Source organism: Macaca nemestrina, chromosome 17, assembly GCF_043159975.1.
Source record: "Macaca nemestrina isolate mMacNem1 chromosome 17, mMacNem.hap1, whole genome shotgun sequence".
Lineage (NCBI taxonomy): Eukaryota > Metazoa > Chordata > Mammalia > Primates > Cercopithecidae > Macaca > Macaca nemestrina.
The window spans coordinates 44,779,528-44,795,442 of NC_092141.1; the positions used below are offsets into that span (position 1 = coordinate 44,779,528).

A 15,915-nucleotide genomic window follows, 5' to 3' on the forward strand; every position below is an offset into this window, starting at 1 on the left:
CCTGAGAGTGAGGCAGTTCTCAGGAGAGCTGATGGTTTCAAAGCGTGGCACATCCTCGTTCTCCACTCACTCCCTCCTGCCGCCTTGTGAAGAAGGTGCCTGTTTCCCCTTTACCTTCTGCCATGATTGTAAGTTCCCTGAAGTGCAGGTCAATTAAACCTCTTTCCTTTATAAATTACCCAGTCTCGAGTATTTACAGAAGTGTGAAAACAAACTAGTACCCCTTCCCTGAGGTGCCTTCTCCTTAGGCATCCAGCTGCCCCATGCTCCTGTTCTACCCCCTGGTCTTTCTTTTGCCCTCATGAGGCTCAGGTGATCCACATGGCCAGCTCCAGCCCCATCCTACTGCAGCCCGTGTGGCTGCTGGAGAGGCCGCGCTCCTTTCCTCAGCCCAAGGGGCCCTGATATGCTCTTTGGATCCTGGAGGAAACTGACCCCCTATTCTCACACTGGTGCAACTTCTTCCAAGACCTCAAAGCTGGACAACGTGAGTCAGTCTTTTTTAATGTCTCCACTTGCTAGGGCTGTCACTGGGACAGTCCTAGAGGGTAGTGCCACTGGATAAATGGATGAACAGATGGACAGTAGTCCAAGGACGATGTCCCTGTCTGTACTGACCTGGGTCCTTCCTCCAATAAGAAGCCTTCCTGAGTGAGTTTATACAGTCATCCTTTGGTATCCATGGAGGATTAGTTTTAGGGTCCCGGGGATGCCAAAATCCATGGATGCTCAAATCTCTGATATAACATGGCCTAGTATTTACATATAAGCTATGCACATCCTCCCATAGACGTTAGACCATTACTAGATTATTTATGATCTGTAACACAATGCAGATGCTACATAAACGGTTGTGATACTGTATTCTTTAGGGAATGATGACAAGAACAAAGTCTGCACATGTTCAGTAGAGACATAAGCATCCAATTTATTTTCTGAATATTTTCCATCTGCTGTTGCTGAATCCACAGATGCAGAGCTCCCGGTTATGACGGCCAAGTGTGCTTTGACAGTAGGGTGGGTGAGGTTGCTAATGAGTACAGGGGAGCAGGTGTCAATCAGAGGTCCCTGCATTGAGGCATCTGGACTCCCTATCTCGGGACTTGAGACTCCATTTATATGGCACAGGCAGACTCAGCCCCGGTCAAAGTCCACCCCTTGAAGCTTCATTTTATCCCAAGCTCTTTCTGGCGCCTGGAATTTGGCATCCCCTAGGCCCTGGCAGGAAGGACAGATGAACCAGATTTTAGATAACATGTCTAGAATAGAGCGAGGCCCTACTGTGTGCCTGGCACTTTCCCCACAGGATCCTCTAGCTAGAACATTCAAGGGTCATGGAGAGAAACACTCAGTTAAAATATCAGAAATTAAAAAAGAGATACCATTAGAGACACGCAAAAGACCATTAGGTAATAGTATTAGCATTTGTATTCTGAGATTCAACAGTAGTGGTCACTTCCCTCCACCCTTATGTGTATCCAGGACAACCCTGGGCGAGGAGGGCTGAGGTTAGTGAACACCCGTGGATGCTCTGATACTGGTCCTGGACCTCGAGGATGACAGTGATGAGGAACTGGGTGCACACGAGTGGGGCAGCCAGGCCTGGCCAGAGAAGGCACACACACGTGTACAGATGTGTTTACCCATGTACACTTGTGCACGCGTGCACACAAACACATTGCAGGCAGGCATGTGGCCGCCTCAGGCAGCGGAGGACCCTGTCTCTGGGCCCTGCTGACCCGGGCAAGGCCCCACTGTGATGCGTGCCATGACCTCAGAGTGTCACTGGTGCTTAGCACCAATCCGCTCTCAGGCCTGCCTCTGTGTTCTACAGCAGTTACACGTGCACAGTGGTATCAGCTACACACGCACAGTGGTATCTGGGAACAGTTTTGTGGACTCGAAGGTTTTCTACCTGAGAGGCATAACGCAGGTCAGCTGATTCATCAGAATCAGGTGAGTGTGACCTGCTCTCTTCCCTCCAGGCTGACTTGGGGACAGTGGCTATGCTGTGGGTGGTATTGGCCTCTGGGCAGCTACCGAGGAGGGTCATCCCTGAGCACTCACCGGGCGCCCGTTCTACACTGCCAGTGTAGACGATTGGCTCTTTCGTCCTCATGGTGGCTTCATAGAGTGAGTGCCATTCCCTAGTGTACCTATTCGACAGGTGAGATGTCTGGGGTCAGAGAGGCGGTAACCGGCCTGGGAATCCAGACATGAACCTGGGTTTTGCTCTCACCCTTGCTGTGTACTGTGCTGGAATTCAGGCCTGAACCTTGTGACCACCCTGCCCTAGGTCCCAAGCCTTCCCAGTTTTCCCATCCCGATGGGGCAGAGCCTGGTCCTGGCAGAGTCACTGGGATGGATCCACTGTAGGTGTGGTAGATAGGAGGGTCCTCCGAACACCTCTGTGCTCTAAGTTGGGTCCTGATGGTGGCTGTGGGCCTCACTGAACACACAAGGTCTCTTGTCCTGGGGAACCTTCTGCCCTTGGGTAACCGTGGAAAATGAAGGAGCCCTGGAGGGCTGGCTGGGGGGAGACCATCTTCCCTTCTGTTCAAAGGGGTCCAGGCACTGGGGTTCTCTCCACGTATTTCTTGCTCTGTCTGGTCCTCTTGAGGCCTCGCCCTCCTTTTGCCCCAAGTGTTCCCAGGAGGGACGGTCCATCCAGGTGTTCTCCAGGACCAAGGACCCACTGTCCTTCCTCAGTGACATGGGAAAATGAAGCCCCCTCCTGTACGGACAGCTCAGAATGTTGGAGTCCACAGTCCCTCCCCGAGTGAGGGTTTCCCCTAGCACAATAGATCATTTTCATCCCCCAAACCGAACACCCTCCTGCTCAACTGGCATTATTCCTAAAGTGGCTTCACTGTTCAGACTGAAGGGCCACGGGAGCCAAAGTGATGAGCGGAGAAGAACAGACCAGTCAGTAGATATTTTGATCCCTGTAGGAAACTGGGCATCTCTGTGGTCCCTGAGCATCTCAGGAGGCCAACTGTACAGAGACCTCTGATCGCTGCACCCAGTCTGCCTCCACATCCCTGGAATAGCCCACCATCGGCCCTTCACCCTTGGCAGGTGGACACTATTCAACCTGCTGGGGCAGGTGTATCCCCATTTCATGGCATTTGGGGACAACTGGACTCTCTGTCCAGGTCGCACTGTCCTCAAGTCCTTGGGATGATGCCCACCCCTGCTTGGGACTGGAGACTCCAGAGACTCATGCAGGTGTGGGCCACTGAGTCTGGCCCCTTTTTACCTGAGGATGGTGGTGGAATGGGGGTTACGCAGCCAGCCAGCATCTGGGAGCCCGATGGGAGCGGTTCAGGTTTTCTCTGAAGCTCTCGGGTACAATGTAACTTTTAGATGATTTTTGGCTCACAGGATGGAAATCGCAGAGGATGCAGATAGTTTGCGGGCACAGGAGCGAGAGAACATCATTATGAACTATGAGAAGGTACAGGTCGGTCTGCTCCTTGGAGGGAGGCCTCTTCCAGTGCACCCTGGTCAAAGGGTCCTGGGCTCCCTAGGAGAACAGGGTGGGCACGGGTGGCCACTACCTCCAGGCCCTTGCACTCTTTACCTTGGACCCCTCACCAAGCCTCCCTCTGGGTTGCAGGGACACCGAGCTGGGCTGCCCGAGGACATGGGGCCTGAGCCTGTTGGAATCTACAGCAGCATTGATCGCTTCGGGATTCTGCAGTGAGTCCTCTGTGCTCCCCTCACCCCTGAAGCACCTGTCTCAGCTCAGGGATGGGTTTGCTTTCAGAAAGGCCTTTCTGAGGCAGGACTGTCTCACCAGGTCAGGTCAACCTCCTTTCCAGGGTCAGAACTCCTCCCTGGCTCCCCTGCAGGTCCAGCCTGAGGTTGCTGTTAGGCCAGAGGTGCGGGGCCCATCTAGGGAGCGGGTGGGAATGGAGACTGGGCTAGGTCAGGCCCCTGGACTCTCAGCAGTTCTGTCCACAAGTCAGCACAAGAGGAGCGCGGCAGCGTGAGGGTCTGGCTGTGTCTACTTGGAGACAACCCCAGTGAGATCCATGTGTTGTGGCCACAGGGTGAGGGGACGCCTGGCCTAGCCTCAGGGCTGTTGTCCAGCAGGTCTCTGAGGGCCCACCGGCCCCTGTCCTCCCTCATTTCCCTAGAGCTACAGCCCTCACTGCCCCCATCGGGAAGATGGAAAGGCATGGAGACAGTGGGGGCTGTGGCCCTAGGGGAATGGGGGAGAAGACGGGCAGTGTCCCATTCTGGGCATCTCATGTTAAGGCCAGGGAGGCAGCAGGGCTTGTGGCTAGAGACCCTGGGTCTGGTGCTGGGAAGGGATCTGGGGCCAGGTAAGAGGAGCCCAGCCAGGAGACCATCCCTTAGGGATCACAGGATGAAGAGACAGAGGATCCCGGGGGAAGTAGGGTGGGAGGGAGCTGATGAGCGGTGCCACTTCTAAAACGCAGGGTGTGTGGGTCAGGTGCAGAGAGAGGCAGGTGGAGGCTGGGAGGTCAGAACTTGCAAGGGCCTTGGGGCTGTCAAGTGGGATGGGCCCTTGGCCGGGCGCGGTGGCTCACGCCTGTAATCCCAGCACTTTGGGAGGCCGAGGTGGGTGGATCACAAGGTCAGGAGATCGAGACCATCCTGGCTAACACTGTGAAACCCCGTCTCTACTAAAAATGCAAAAAATTAGCCGGGCGAGGCGGCGGGCGCCTGTAGTCCCAGCTACTCGGGAGGCTGAGGCAGGAGAATGGTGTGAACCCAGGAGGCGGAGCTTGCAGTGAGCCGAGATCGCGCCACTGCACTCCAGCCTGGGCGACTAAGCGAGACTCTGTCTCAAAAAAAAAAAAAAAGTGGGATGGGCCCCTGGTACACCAGGAGTACACCGGGCAGGTCTCAGGGCAGGCTCCCTTGATCCCGGTGGGGTGAAGCAGTCACTCCCTGAGGGACTCCTGTGAGGGCCCTGTCGCCCACCCTGGGCGGCCCCCATCCCATCTCAGGCCTGACCTTTCTCAGCTCCAGCGGAAAGCACCACCTCCAGTCCAGGACAGGCAGCTCCATTGTGCAGCCTGACCGCCCCCCATGCCAGGGGCCCCAGTAACCCCTCCCAGACTGGCCCCGCACTCCTTCTCCTCCCAGCTCCTGCCCCTCTTGGGAGTCAGCCCCACAGGAAGGCCCTTGTCCTCCCTTCCCTGTGTCTTCTCCTGGGCTGAGCCCTGAGCTGGATAGGGACAGAGCCTGTCCTTTCTGGGGGTTGGCTCCCAGTCTGGGGCAGCTCCAGGCCCTGTGCAGGTCCTCAGTTCTGCCTGGGTTGCCTTACAGTGAGACAGAGCTGCCTCCTGCCACTGCTCGGGAGGTGAAGGTAAGAACTTGATGCATGGAGGGGCTGGTTCAGGGGGGTGGGGACTGGACGGGTGGTCGGTGAGGCAGAGGAGGCAGCTGGCCGGGGCGGTGGCCGGTGAGGGCAACATGCTCTCACTGGGAGGGGCAGCAGTCCCTGCTGGATCTGACCCCAAGTTGCGGTAACTTGGGCAGTTTGATAACATTCCAAAGTGAGAACCACAGTTGTGGCCTGGGGGTGGCCAGGACCCCACCCAGAGGCTGGGACCTGACCTAAGACTGGTGTGTCTCTGGCCTGAGGATGGCACGTCCCGGGGTCCCAAAGCCAGCCCACTGGCGCTCATTTGCACAAAGGCTCTCAGCCCTTAGGGTCTGTCCTTCCCTGGTTCCCTCCAGCTGGGTCCACCAGGGCTCCAGAGCCCAAGACCCAGCATTCATGGGCGGCTCTGGGAAGCCTGGCAGCTCCCCTAACGCCAACATTCTTCATTTGACAGCAAATGCGACGGGAGATAACACGAAAGAGCAAGTGGATGGAAATGCTGCGACAATGGGAGACATACAAGAACAGTAAAAAAGTAATGTGTGGAGGGAGAGGCCCCCAGAACCACTCTCTGCAGAGACAGGGGACAGGCACCCATGGCTGTGGCCTGGCACCATCAGTCTCTCAGTGGGCGGGTGGCACACTGTCCTCACCCAGAGGACTGTGGACCTGGTCGGTGGTTTGCCTGCCAATTTGTGCAAGCATCACCTTGCTGGGAGGGAATCTGAATCTAAGGCTGGGACCACCCGGAGCTCAAGGCTAGAGATGCCCTGGTGACCCAAAGGAAGGAAAATGTTCAGATCAGAGTCCCGACTCTGAGTGTCCATCCACTTTTTCAATCCTGGGAAGGGAGACTGTGTCCCAGCTTAATGTCACCTCTAACGAGGAATCACAGCGTCAAAACCAACCATTTCCAGAATCCTCGGGCTCTGGTCCTCACTGGGGTCGCCCCGTGGCCTGTGACACCAGGTTGTTTTCTGCCCACAGCTGATAGATCGAGTATATAAGGGCATTCCCATGAACATCCGGGGCCAAGTGTGGTCAGTCCTGCTGAACATACAGGAAGTCAAGTCGAAAAACCCCAGAACATACAAGGTACGCTCAGGCAGAGCACAACAAACAGGACAGGCCGTGTCAGGGGCCCAGGTCTCCAGCTGGAGGGAGCATCAAGCCCAGCCTGGGGGGTGAGTGGGATGGTCAGATGTACATCCTGGGCATGGATGGTGACATAGTCACCACAGACAAACTCAGCTCTGGTGACCCTCCCCGGCTTTAGTAACAAGCCAAAAAGCAGCTTTGTGCAGAAGGAAACCTTCCTGCTTTCCTTCCTTCCCAGAGTGCTGACTGTGGGCCGACTGCCATTTGGGGCAGGGAGTCTTCCATCTGTTCTGAGGCTGCTTCCTCCTTTTGGCCCTGCCCTACAGGTCATGAAGGAGAAGGGCAAGAGGTCATCTGAACACATCCACCAGATCAACGTGGACATAAGCAAGACACTAAGGACTCACATCTTCTTCAGGGATCGATACGGAGCCAAGTAAGCCTATGGGAGCCACAGGATCACAGCAGACATGGAGTGAACGAAAGGGATGGGAGATTCCCCAGAGCAGAAGCCAGGGTCACCTAGGAGGGATGACAGAGCTGCCAAGAGCTCTCCTGGCCCAGGGAACAGCTGGCGCCGTGAAACAAGCACCTCCCTGGTTCCAAGCCCTGGGCCAGACTGGAACACGTGGGGCCAGAACCCAGGAGGATCCTGAGGAGACAGAAGGCAGCAAACAAAATCATGCACAATGGTGAAAGGTGCTCTCCCGGACCCACGGGGACCCACGGTAGGACTCACGGGAGGGTGGCAGGACAGAGGGCCCTAGAGCCTCCCGAGGTAACACTGACATCACCAAATGCTGGGGCAATAAGGGGTCCTGGAAATTGTCATCCTTGTCTGCTGGGAACGTGATATGGCACAGCCACTTTTGCAGCCAGTTGGGCAGTGGCTCACAAAGCTCAACGGACTTCAACCACGTGTCCCCAAAGTGTCTCAGATATTGAACCCACTGATTTGAAAACTGACATCCACATAAGATGTTCACTGATTTATCATTGTCACTCATACACGGAGACATCGGGGATGGCCTTCAACACGGGAATGGGGAGAGCAAGACCGGTCCTCCCTCCAAACGGAAGACCCAGTGAGAAAAGGGATCGAGCCAGTGATGGCTGGATGAATGTGGGTGGATCCTAGATGCATTTTGCTGAGGGAAAGAAGCCAGCCCCAAGAAGCTACCACGTAGGATTCCCCTTCCTGGGTCATTCTGGAAAAGACCAAATCATAGGGACTGAGAAGTAGTCTGGGTGGCCAAGGGTTGACAGACTGGGGAGAGGCTGGGTGCATAGGGGCCACCCTGGAGACTTGGAAGATGAAGGAGTCACTCCAGGAGGGGCTGGAGCGGTGGCCGGGAGACTGCCCATTGGTTTAGAACCGTGGAGGAACTGTACATCCAAAGACTGAACTGGTGTGTGTGCAAACTGAAAAAAAAATAAAGAAAATCATTCAGAGTGAAAAGGATCAGGCAAGCCACTGTACGACTGGGCTATCTGCATGTCACAGATGTGGATTTTACTGAAATATTTCTTCAAAGGCCCTGAGAAGCTCACTGCTTATCTGGTGAATCATCTGAACCTGAAATGGGATTCGTTGTTAGGCTTTGTGGACAAAGTGAAACCAACGGCATCTGCACAAAACAAACAAAAGCCTCCTTTCTCTGTCTCCTAGGCAGCGGAAACTATTCTACATCCTCCTGGCATATTCGGAGTATAACCCGGTGAGTATTCCCGGCAGTGACGTTCCCGGGCAGTATTTCCCTATTCACAGGAGTGGGTGTCTGGTGGGGTGCCATCGCTTCTTTTAAGGTTAGTATGGACAAGGTGCTGAAGTGCCTGATGGACTTGGCTCTTGTCATGAAATGAATTTGCACCCTGAGGAAGCCTCTTCTTCAGAGGAAGCCTCCCCAGTCACCTCTGCCCTCTCCAATGCCATGAGTCCTCCCAGGTGACCTCAGTCCTCCCAGGTGATGTCCTTTCACGGTGACTCTGGCTCTTGCAGGAGGTGGGCTACTGCAGGGACCTGAGCCACATCGCGGCCTTGTTTCTCCTGTATCTGCCTGAGGAGGATGCATTCTGGGCACTGGTGCAGCTGCTGGCCAGTGAGAGGCACTCCCTGCAGGGTAGGTGGACAGCTGCCCAAGGGACCTCATGCAGCCAGACCCAGAGACGGCCACCCTGGCCAGGTGATCTCGGCTTTCAGCCAAGGCACCTTCCTTGTGTAGCCAGCTCCTTGGGAGTCTTCAGGGTGTCTCTGCTGAGGGTCCCACAGGAGTCCGCGGCTGACCCCCAAAGCCCAAGTCAGACGCCTTTCATCCCCATCAGCGGAGGGCATCTCATCCTCCCCGTGGCCACCCTCTGTGTCCTGCTGCCACGCCCTCTGGCTCTGATTCTGTGCAGCTCACTCTCCCCTCACTGAGAGTCCTCCTGCCCTCCAGCTGCCCAGGCTCCTGCTGCCCTTGGTGCCCACGAATGGGCTGACCAAGCCCAGGTGGCAGCATCTCCCCATCCTGTGTCCCCTGGCCCGACCCCACTTCCAGGAGACGACCAGGAAACCCAGAACCCGCCCTGTTCTGGCCGCCATGTGGTGGCCTCAAGTCAGGCTTGCCCTTTTTGCACCCTGGTCCAGGAGGCCTCTAGGGAAACCTGCAGCCAGACTCCAGGGGATGTTCCTGACCCACCTCCCCAGGGCGAAGGCTGCATGGTGGGGTCACCAGATGGGAGGGTGAAAGGCCTTGCGGTTTGGGGGCCTCTCCAGCTGCCCAGCTCTTCCAGCTGATGGCTCCACATCTTGGGGAAAGGCTCTGATTCCTTGATGGGCTGGGGGCTTCTCAGGATTCCACAGCCCAAATGGCGGGACAGTCCAGGGGCTCCAAGACCATCAGGAGCATGTGGTCCCCACGTCACAACCCAAGACCATGTGGCGTCTGGTGAGTTTATGGCGTCTGGTGAGCAAGCTTGGGCTCTTCTCCAGAGGCCCTGCATCCCGTGGCGCTGGTGACTGGCTGAGTCCCAGCCACTGGCTGACCTGGGATGTCAGGTTCTCCATGGGCCGGGAGTTGGTCTATAGGACAGAGGCACAGGGATGGGGGCCCAGCTCCTGCAGAGCAGGGCAAAGGGCAGTGTGTCCACCGGGAGTGTGGGAAGGGGCCGGTGTTGTGGGGAGCCCTGGACGCCGCCCATTGTTCTGCACTAGGGGAAGGGTCTTCAGAGGCCCTGGAAGAGGGAGGTTTTTAGGGCAGCCCAGGGGGCCCTGAGCATCTCTGTTCCTCCCATCAGGACAAGGAAGGTCTTTGCGCACAGGGTTCCTCATTAGGCTGGCTTCTCCAGATGTTGAATGACGGGGTAAGAAGGCATAGGGAGACCCTGACTCAGGGACCCTCCTTGCCCTGCAGTGCCCTGCTTCCCCAGCCCGGGGGTCTGGCTCACCCACAGCCCACAGGAGGCTCTGCCCACAGGGGGGTCCCCACAGGACACCCAAACAAAACCCTCTGCCCAAGGGGGGTCATCCCAGGGCAATAACTGGGACTCAGACCCTGCCTTACAGGCAGACTGGGCCAGGACCCAACTTGGCAGGGATCAGGGAAGCCTCAAGCCCTGGGCAAGCCCCTCTCTCCAGGAGCCACACCCCCACTCCAATGAGTGCCCCCCATGAGGAGCTGCAAGACTTTGTCTGACTCAGCATCCTGGAGGGCTCAGGAAACCCTCATGGGGAAGATCACTGACTCTGGGGACTGAAGCCCCAGTGGGCTCAGCTCGAGCCACCAGCCCCAGCCTGGAAGGGCTACAGTCTCCCACACCTGCTATCCCCACAGATCTCTCTTGGGCTCATCCTGCGCCTGTGGGACGTGTATTTGCTGGAAGGAGAACAGGTGTTGATGCCGATGAGAAGCATTGCCTTTAAAGTTCAGAGGAGTAAGTCTCCGTGTGCCCAGTGGGGCGTGGGGAGCCCTGGGGTCAGACCCCGATTTACCAGAGGGCAACTTCCTCACACTCTCCTCATGATCCTCTGTTCTGGCCCAGAGGGAGGTCTGACCAGGTGGGCTGGGCAAGGCACAATGACACCGAGCCCGCCCCCCACATGGCCCAGATGAAAGTCAGGCGTGTCCTGAGCACTTCCCTGCCCAGGTTGTCCCCCTGCCACAGTCTCCTGTGCACATCTGGACCCCTGGGGTGGCCACAGAAGGTTCTGGCACGGCCCAGTGGGAGACTGAAGTGGTCACAGGGTATCAGCTGTGCCCCCTCCCAGGGAACTCTCCTGGCCTGATGTCCACCCTGTCCCTAGAGCGCCTCACGAAGACGTCCAGGTGTGGCCTGTGGGCACGGTTTTGGAACCAGTTCTTCTATACCTGGGAGTTGGATGATGACGCTGTGCTCAAGCATCTTAGGGCCTCTATGAAGAAACTAACAAGGAAGCAAGGGGACCTGCCACCCCCAGGTGGGCTCCAGTGCCATGTCCCCTCCCATGTCACCCTCTGGGGCAGTCAATAGTGGGGGAGTGCCCGAGACCCGCAACCCTACTACCTGGGCCTTCCTCTTCACCTTTTCCTCCTCCTCTTCCTCCTGGACTCTAAGAAAGTACAGGAGGCCCACCGGTCCTCAGGGCAGGCGCTCAGTGTGTGTGTACTGGATGTGTTGTGCCCGCAGGAGGAGGATGTGGGCATGACCCTCCAACAAGCCCCCTCCCACATTCCACAGTGTCTCTGTCGCCCCATCACAGGACCCTCTAGGGCACTAGATGAGCCAGACCCATTTGTGGGAAACCCCACCCCTCCCTGCAAGCACCCACAGCCTCAGACAGCAGCAGAGGCCCCTCACTGCTGCACGCTCCTCCAAGGTTGCCAGGACAACCAGCCTTGAGCCAGGGAGACAAGGGAATCGGGTGTCCCTGACCCCAGAGCACTCAGGGAGAGGGCACAAGCGGGATCCCAGGTGAGAGCTAGAGCCAAGAATTCAGCCAGATGTGGGAACGGTCAGTCCTGGCATGGACTGGGCAGCCCAGGAGGGCAGAGGGTGACCCATGTCCGGGTCCAATCACCCACTGTGGAGATGGGTCCCCATGTGAGGTGGCAAAGGGCTGGGTGACATCCAAGTCCCTTCCCACCTGAGTTCTCACTGGGGGCTGTGTCCCTGGCCCAATAGTCCTGGGACGAGGGTGTGTGGTAGGAAGCCCCCAGCCAGTCTGAACCCTGGGGGCAGTCCCAGGAGCCACCTGCCATCCCCCCACAGCTTCCCCATGCCAGGTGGCACACACCTCTCCCCTGGGATCAGCAGACTACAGGCGTGTCCTCAGTGTCAGACCACGGGGCCACACAGAGACCCTGAGGACTCCAGAGACCTAGGCAGGTGGGGCCTGGCCGGGAAAGGCCTGCATGGGCTCAGTGGAGACGCTGACCACGACTGTTTTCCTTTCAGCCAAACTGGAGCAAAGGTTCTCGGCACCTAGGCCTGTGCTGGCTTCAAGTGGCAGGACGACCCTCTGCAAGGGGGACAGGCAGGCCCCTCCAGGCCCACCAGCCCGGTTCCAGCGGCCCATTTGGTTAGTTTCCCCACCGTGGGCACCTCGTTCTTCCACATCCTGTCCTGGTGGGGCTGTCTGGGAAGACACCTACCCTGTGGACACTCAGGGTGTGCCCAGCCCGGCCCCGGCTCAGGGAAGACCTCAGGGTTCCTGGAGATTCCTGGAGTGGAACTCGATGCCCCGGCTCCCGACGGACTTGGATATAGGGGGCCCTTGGTTCCCCCATTATGATTTCGAACAGAGCTGCTGCGTCCGCGTCCCTTCTGAACAACCCGAGCCAGCTTCACATTCTCATTTTATTTTTTGTTAAACTTATGAAAATTTATTAAGAAAGTGTGCACCTCGAAAGACATTCACGGATGGAACACACTAGTCCCCAGATCACAAAGTCAACCATGTCCAGCCCCTCCCAGCACCCCCAGTCCTGCCACCAGCATTCTGAATTCCAACAACACCGTGCGCCTGCCTTTGTACTCTACCCTTATGGAAGGATAACCCCCTTCATGTTTTAAAATAAATGTTTTCTGTTTAAATTATTTTAGAGATACAGAAATATTGAAAAGGCACTACAGTGTCCTCCTACACCTTCCATCCAGCTGCCCCGAATTATGACGTTTTGCAGTACCATGGCACATAAGAAATTTAGGCCGGGTGTGGTGACTGACACGTGTAATCTCAGCAATTTGAGAGGTCAAGGCGGGAGGTTCAGGTTCACTTGAGTCTGGAAGTCTGAGACCAGCTTGGGAAACACAGGTGAACCCTGTCCCTAGAGAAAAGTCAAAGAAAGTAGCCAGGCCTGGTGGCGTGTGTCTATGGTCCCACCTAGTGAGGACCTTGAGGCAGGAGGACTGCTGGAGCCCATGACTTCCAGGAAGCAGTAAGCCATGATTGCACCACTGAAGAATAGAAAGGTAAATATTTGAAGTGTTACTTTATGCCACTAGGGAAAGCAAGAAGACTGTTATACCATCAGTATTAAAGTATACAGTTTTCTAAAAATTTATCTCTGCAGTTCAATAAGAAAAAATTCCTGCACATTATATTTGATAGAGCAAACAAAGAAAAAAATAAAAACATTAAAGGAAATGTCAGTATTAGACTCATGCACTTTTCAAAGCATTACTAAAGAGCATCTCACATTTCTGTTTAAAACACTTGTACCATTGCATAATTAAGTATGAAGATGAGAGTTATTTGAGGTGTTTAAAAGTTGGTGGTGCCACATCTAACTGGTGTAAACTAGATAAAAATCACTATAAAAAATTCAAATTCCATGCAAATGTAAAGATTATACAATCTTATTAAATTGTTAGACATTTTTTCTCAACTACCAAATGGGATAACATCATGTCTATAATTAGCAATTAGAAAATTCTATTTGCACACTCTTCAAAGTCCATTTTTAAAATTTTATACACATCATCTCTCATTTAGAAAATGAACATTTCAATATGCTTATTACACCTAGGAAGAAAAATGTTCAATTTTATAATCTCAAAATTTTTGCTAGTCATTAAAATAAATCAAAGCATTCAGCATCAAAGGATATACAGATACACACTCTTAAGTAATTCATATACAAGGACCAGAGTATTAGAGGCCTAAGCTGCTCATTTTGTAAGACAGGGGACCCTTGTAGTATTTATTTTAAAAAGAAATAGCCCCATTCAACAAGGGAAAGATCATAATTTAAAATTAGAAACTAAAAGAAAAATAAGCCTTAAAGCTTCAGTGTATGAATATCTACCATTAAACAGAATGAGAAATAGACACTCGGGACATCAGACATACTGACCCTTCAAAGGAACATGGATACAAATATGTAACACCCAATCAAATGGTACCAACACCAGGATCCTGTGTGACAGCAAACAGTGACCAAATCTAAAGAATTCCCAAAGTTGTATTGAAATATATTTTTCTGAAGGTTTTTAAGTGAGTTACAAAACAGACTTACTTCAATTTTACTGTTTCCCAGTAAATAAAAATGAAAATAAATAAATGGCTGATAGGAATTCAGCAGAATATGAGAAACAAAGTCATCATCACAAAATGTATAATTGGGGCCGAAATCCAACTAACTAAAGGTGTTAAAAATATAAAGAGTTTCCTACAGATTAATTTTATTCACTAAATGTATACCAAGATTCACTATCAATATTAATATTCTTTTATATATTGATAATACCTAAAAATTTTCCAGAACAGAAAACCCAAAGCCACTGATTGAAGAACCACTATAAATCAGAGTAAATAAACATATACACCAAGGGACGTTAATAAAACTACAGAAAACTAAGGGAAAGAAATGAACATTTTAAAAACAAAAGGGAAGTTATCAAACGAAAAACTAGATAACTAAATAAAGCCAGAAAACATTTTTTAAAAGATTTCCATTAAAGGGGACACCAAACAATTTTCCTTGGGTAATAGGAAAATGATTCCAGAAGGAAGCTCAGGACTGAAGAAAAACATGAAGAGCGATAAACACGTAGGCACACTGAATATATAATGAACATATAAAACGTTAATGCCTTCCCACTCATTTACAACGCAAATGACCATTTACATTAAAGATTAAAACACTGGTTGGTTTGTGAATGTGTGTAGCTTTCTGAGAAAACTATAACAAAGACTGGAGAAGCAACAGGTAAAAGTCGTCTCTACGGTTTCATTCTACATTTCGTGTTCAGTGGTACACACAGGCCAGGGGAGGTGGCTCACGCCTGTCATCCCAACACTTTGGATAGCCAAGGCGGGCAGATCACTTGAGGTCAGGAGTTTCAGAGCAGCCTGGCCAATACAGCGAAACCATGTCTCCACTAAAAATACAAAAATTAGCTGAGCGCAGTGGTGTGTGCCTGTAGTCCCAGCCACGCAGGAGGCTGAGGCAGGAGGACTGCTTGAACCTGGGAGGTGGAGCTTGCAGTGAGCCAAGATACTGCCACTGCAGTCCAGCCTGGGCAACACAGCAAGACTCTGTCTCAAAAAGAAAAAAAAACAAAAAAGGGACACACTCAGTAGACTCAATTTACTGATAAGAAAATTACAATCCCTACAGCAACCACTATATAAATATAAATACTTATCTATATAGGAATAGATATGGCCAAAAAGACAATTTAAGGCAATTTAATGTAATTAATTAAATTTAAATGCAATACTAACTGCTGCATTGTTAAACTGATTAAAATACAGCGCTAAAAACTAATCACAAAAAACAGAAGAGAAGTAAGAGGGAAAATCAATGTTAAGACCAAACAGCAGAAGACTTCTACTTCCGTCCAAGACAGACCAAAACAGTGAAGAGAAAGGCACAAGGGAAAGTGGAAAATGACTTGAACGGAATGGCAACAAATATGAAATTTATCAAAACTTGAGATGTAGACTGGGGCAGTGGTGGCTGACGCCTGTTAATGGCTTGAGCTCAGGAGCTTGAGACCAGCCTGGGCAACATGGTGCAACCCTGTCTCTACGAGAAATACAAAACAGCCAGATAAGGTGGCGTGCACCCGTAGTCCCAGCTACCTGAGGGGCTGAGACTGCAGGATCGCTTGAACCCAGGAGGTTGGGGCTTCAGTGAGCCGAGATCACACCACTGCCCTCCAGCCTGGGTGACAAATTGAGACCCTGTCTCAAAACAACAACAACAGTGGCAAAAACAAAAACAAAAATAACACAACTTGTGGGATTCAATAAAAGCAACAGAGAGGAACTTCCAGCACATATATTTTCATTAGAAAAGAATATCTAAAAGAAAAGACCTAAGTTTCCACCTTTATAAGTTAGAAAAGAAGAGGAAAATATAACACATAGTAAGTAGTAGGAAGGAAATAATAAAGAGCAGAAGTTTAACAAAATAGAAAACAGGGAGATGGCATAAAAAATTAACAAGCCCAAAACTTTCTTTAAAAAGGTCAACAAAACTGAGCAATTC

General features: G+C 52.6%; 1 protein-coding gene and 1 long non-coding RNA gene across 5 annotated transcripts in view; one reads left to right on the forward strand and one right to left on the reverse strand.

Annotated features, from left to right (window-relative positions):
• LOC139359565 (uncharacterized) overlaps positions 1-15,915 on the reverse strand; it is an 85,540-nt gene that overhangs the window by 38,526 nt on the left and 31,099 nt on the right. The gene's annotated exons all lie outside the window — the stretch shown is intronic.
• Positions 1,239-12,511, forward strand: LOC139359393 (TBC1 domain family member 3G-like). Its single transcript, XM_071082032.1, has 14 exons — positions 1,239-1,956; positions 3,385-3,457; positions 3,620-3,702; positions 5,305-5,344; positions 5,817-5,897; positions 6,350-6,457; positions 6,787-6,896; positions 8,130-8,178; positions 8,460-8,580; positions 9,293-9,387; positions 9,737-9,802; positions 10,273-10,372; positions 10,743-10,895; positions 11,873-12,511. The coding sequence occupies exons 2-14, from the start codon at positions 3,386-3,388 to the stop codon at positions 12,286-12,288; spliced, it is 1,494 nt and encodes a 497-aa protein (XP_070938133.1). The 5' UTR covers positions 1,239-1,956; position 3,385; the 3' UTR covers positions 12,289-12,511.

Bases quoted from the DNA above. Each gene is read 5' to 3' on its own strand.
- LOC139359393 (XM_071082032.1), top strand. From the start codon at position 3,386: ATGGAAATCGCAGAGGATGCAGATAGTTTGCGGGCACAGGAGCGAGAG. The intron at 5,898-6,349 runs GTAATGTGTGGA...TTCTGCCCACAG, and splicing joins CATACAAGAACAGTAAAAAA to CTGATAGATCGAGTATATAA. The intron at 10,896-11,872 runs GTGGGCTCCAGT...TTTTCCTTTCAG, and splicing joins AGGGGACCTGCCACCCCCAG to CCAAACTGGAGCAAAGGTTC.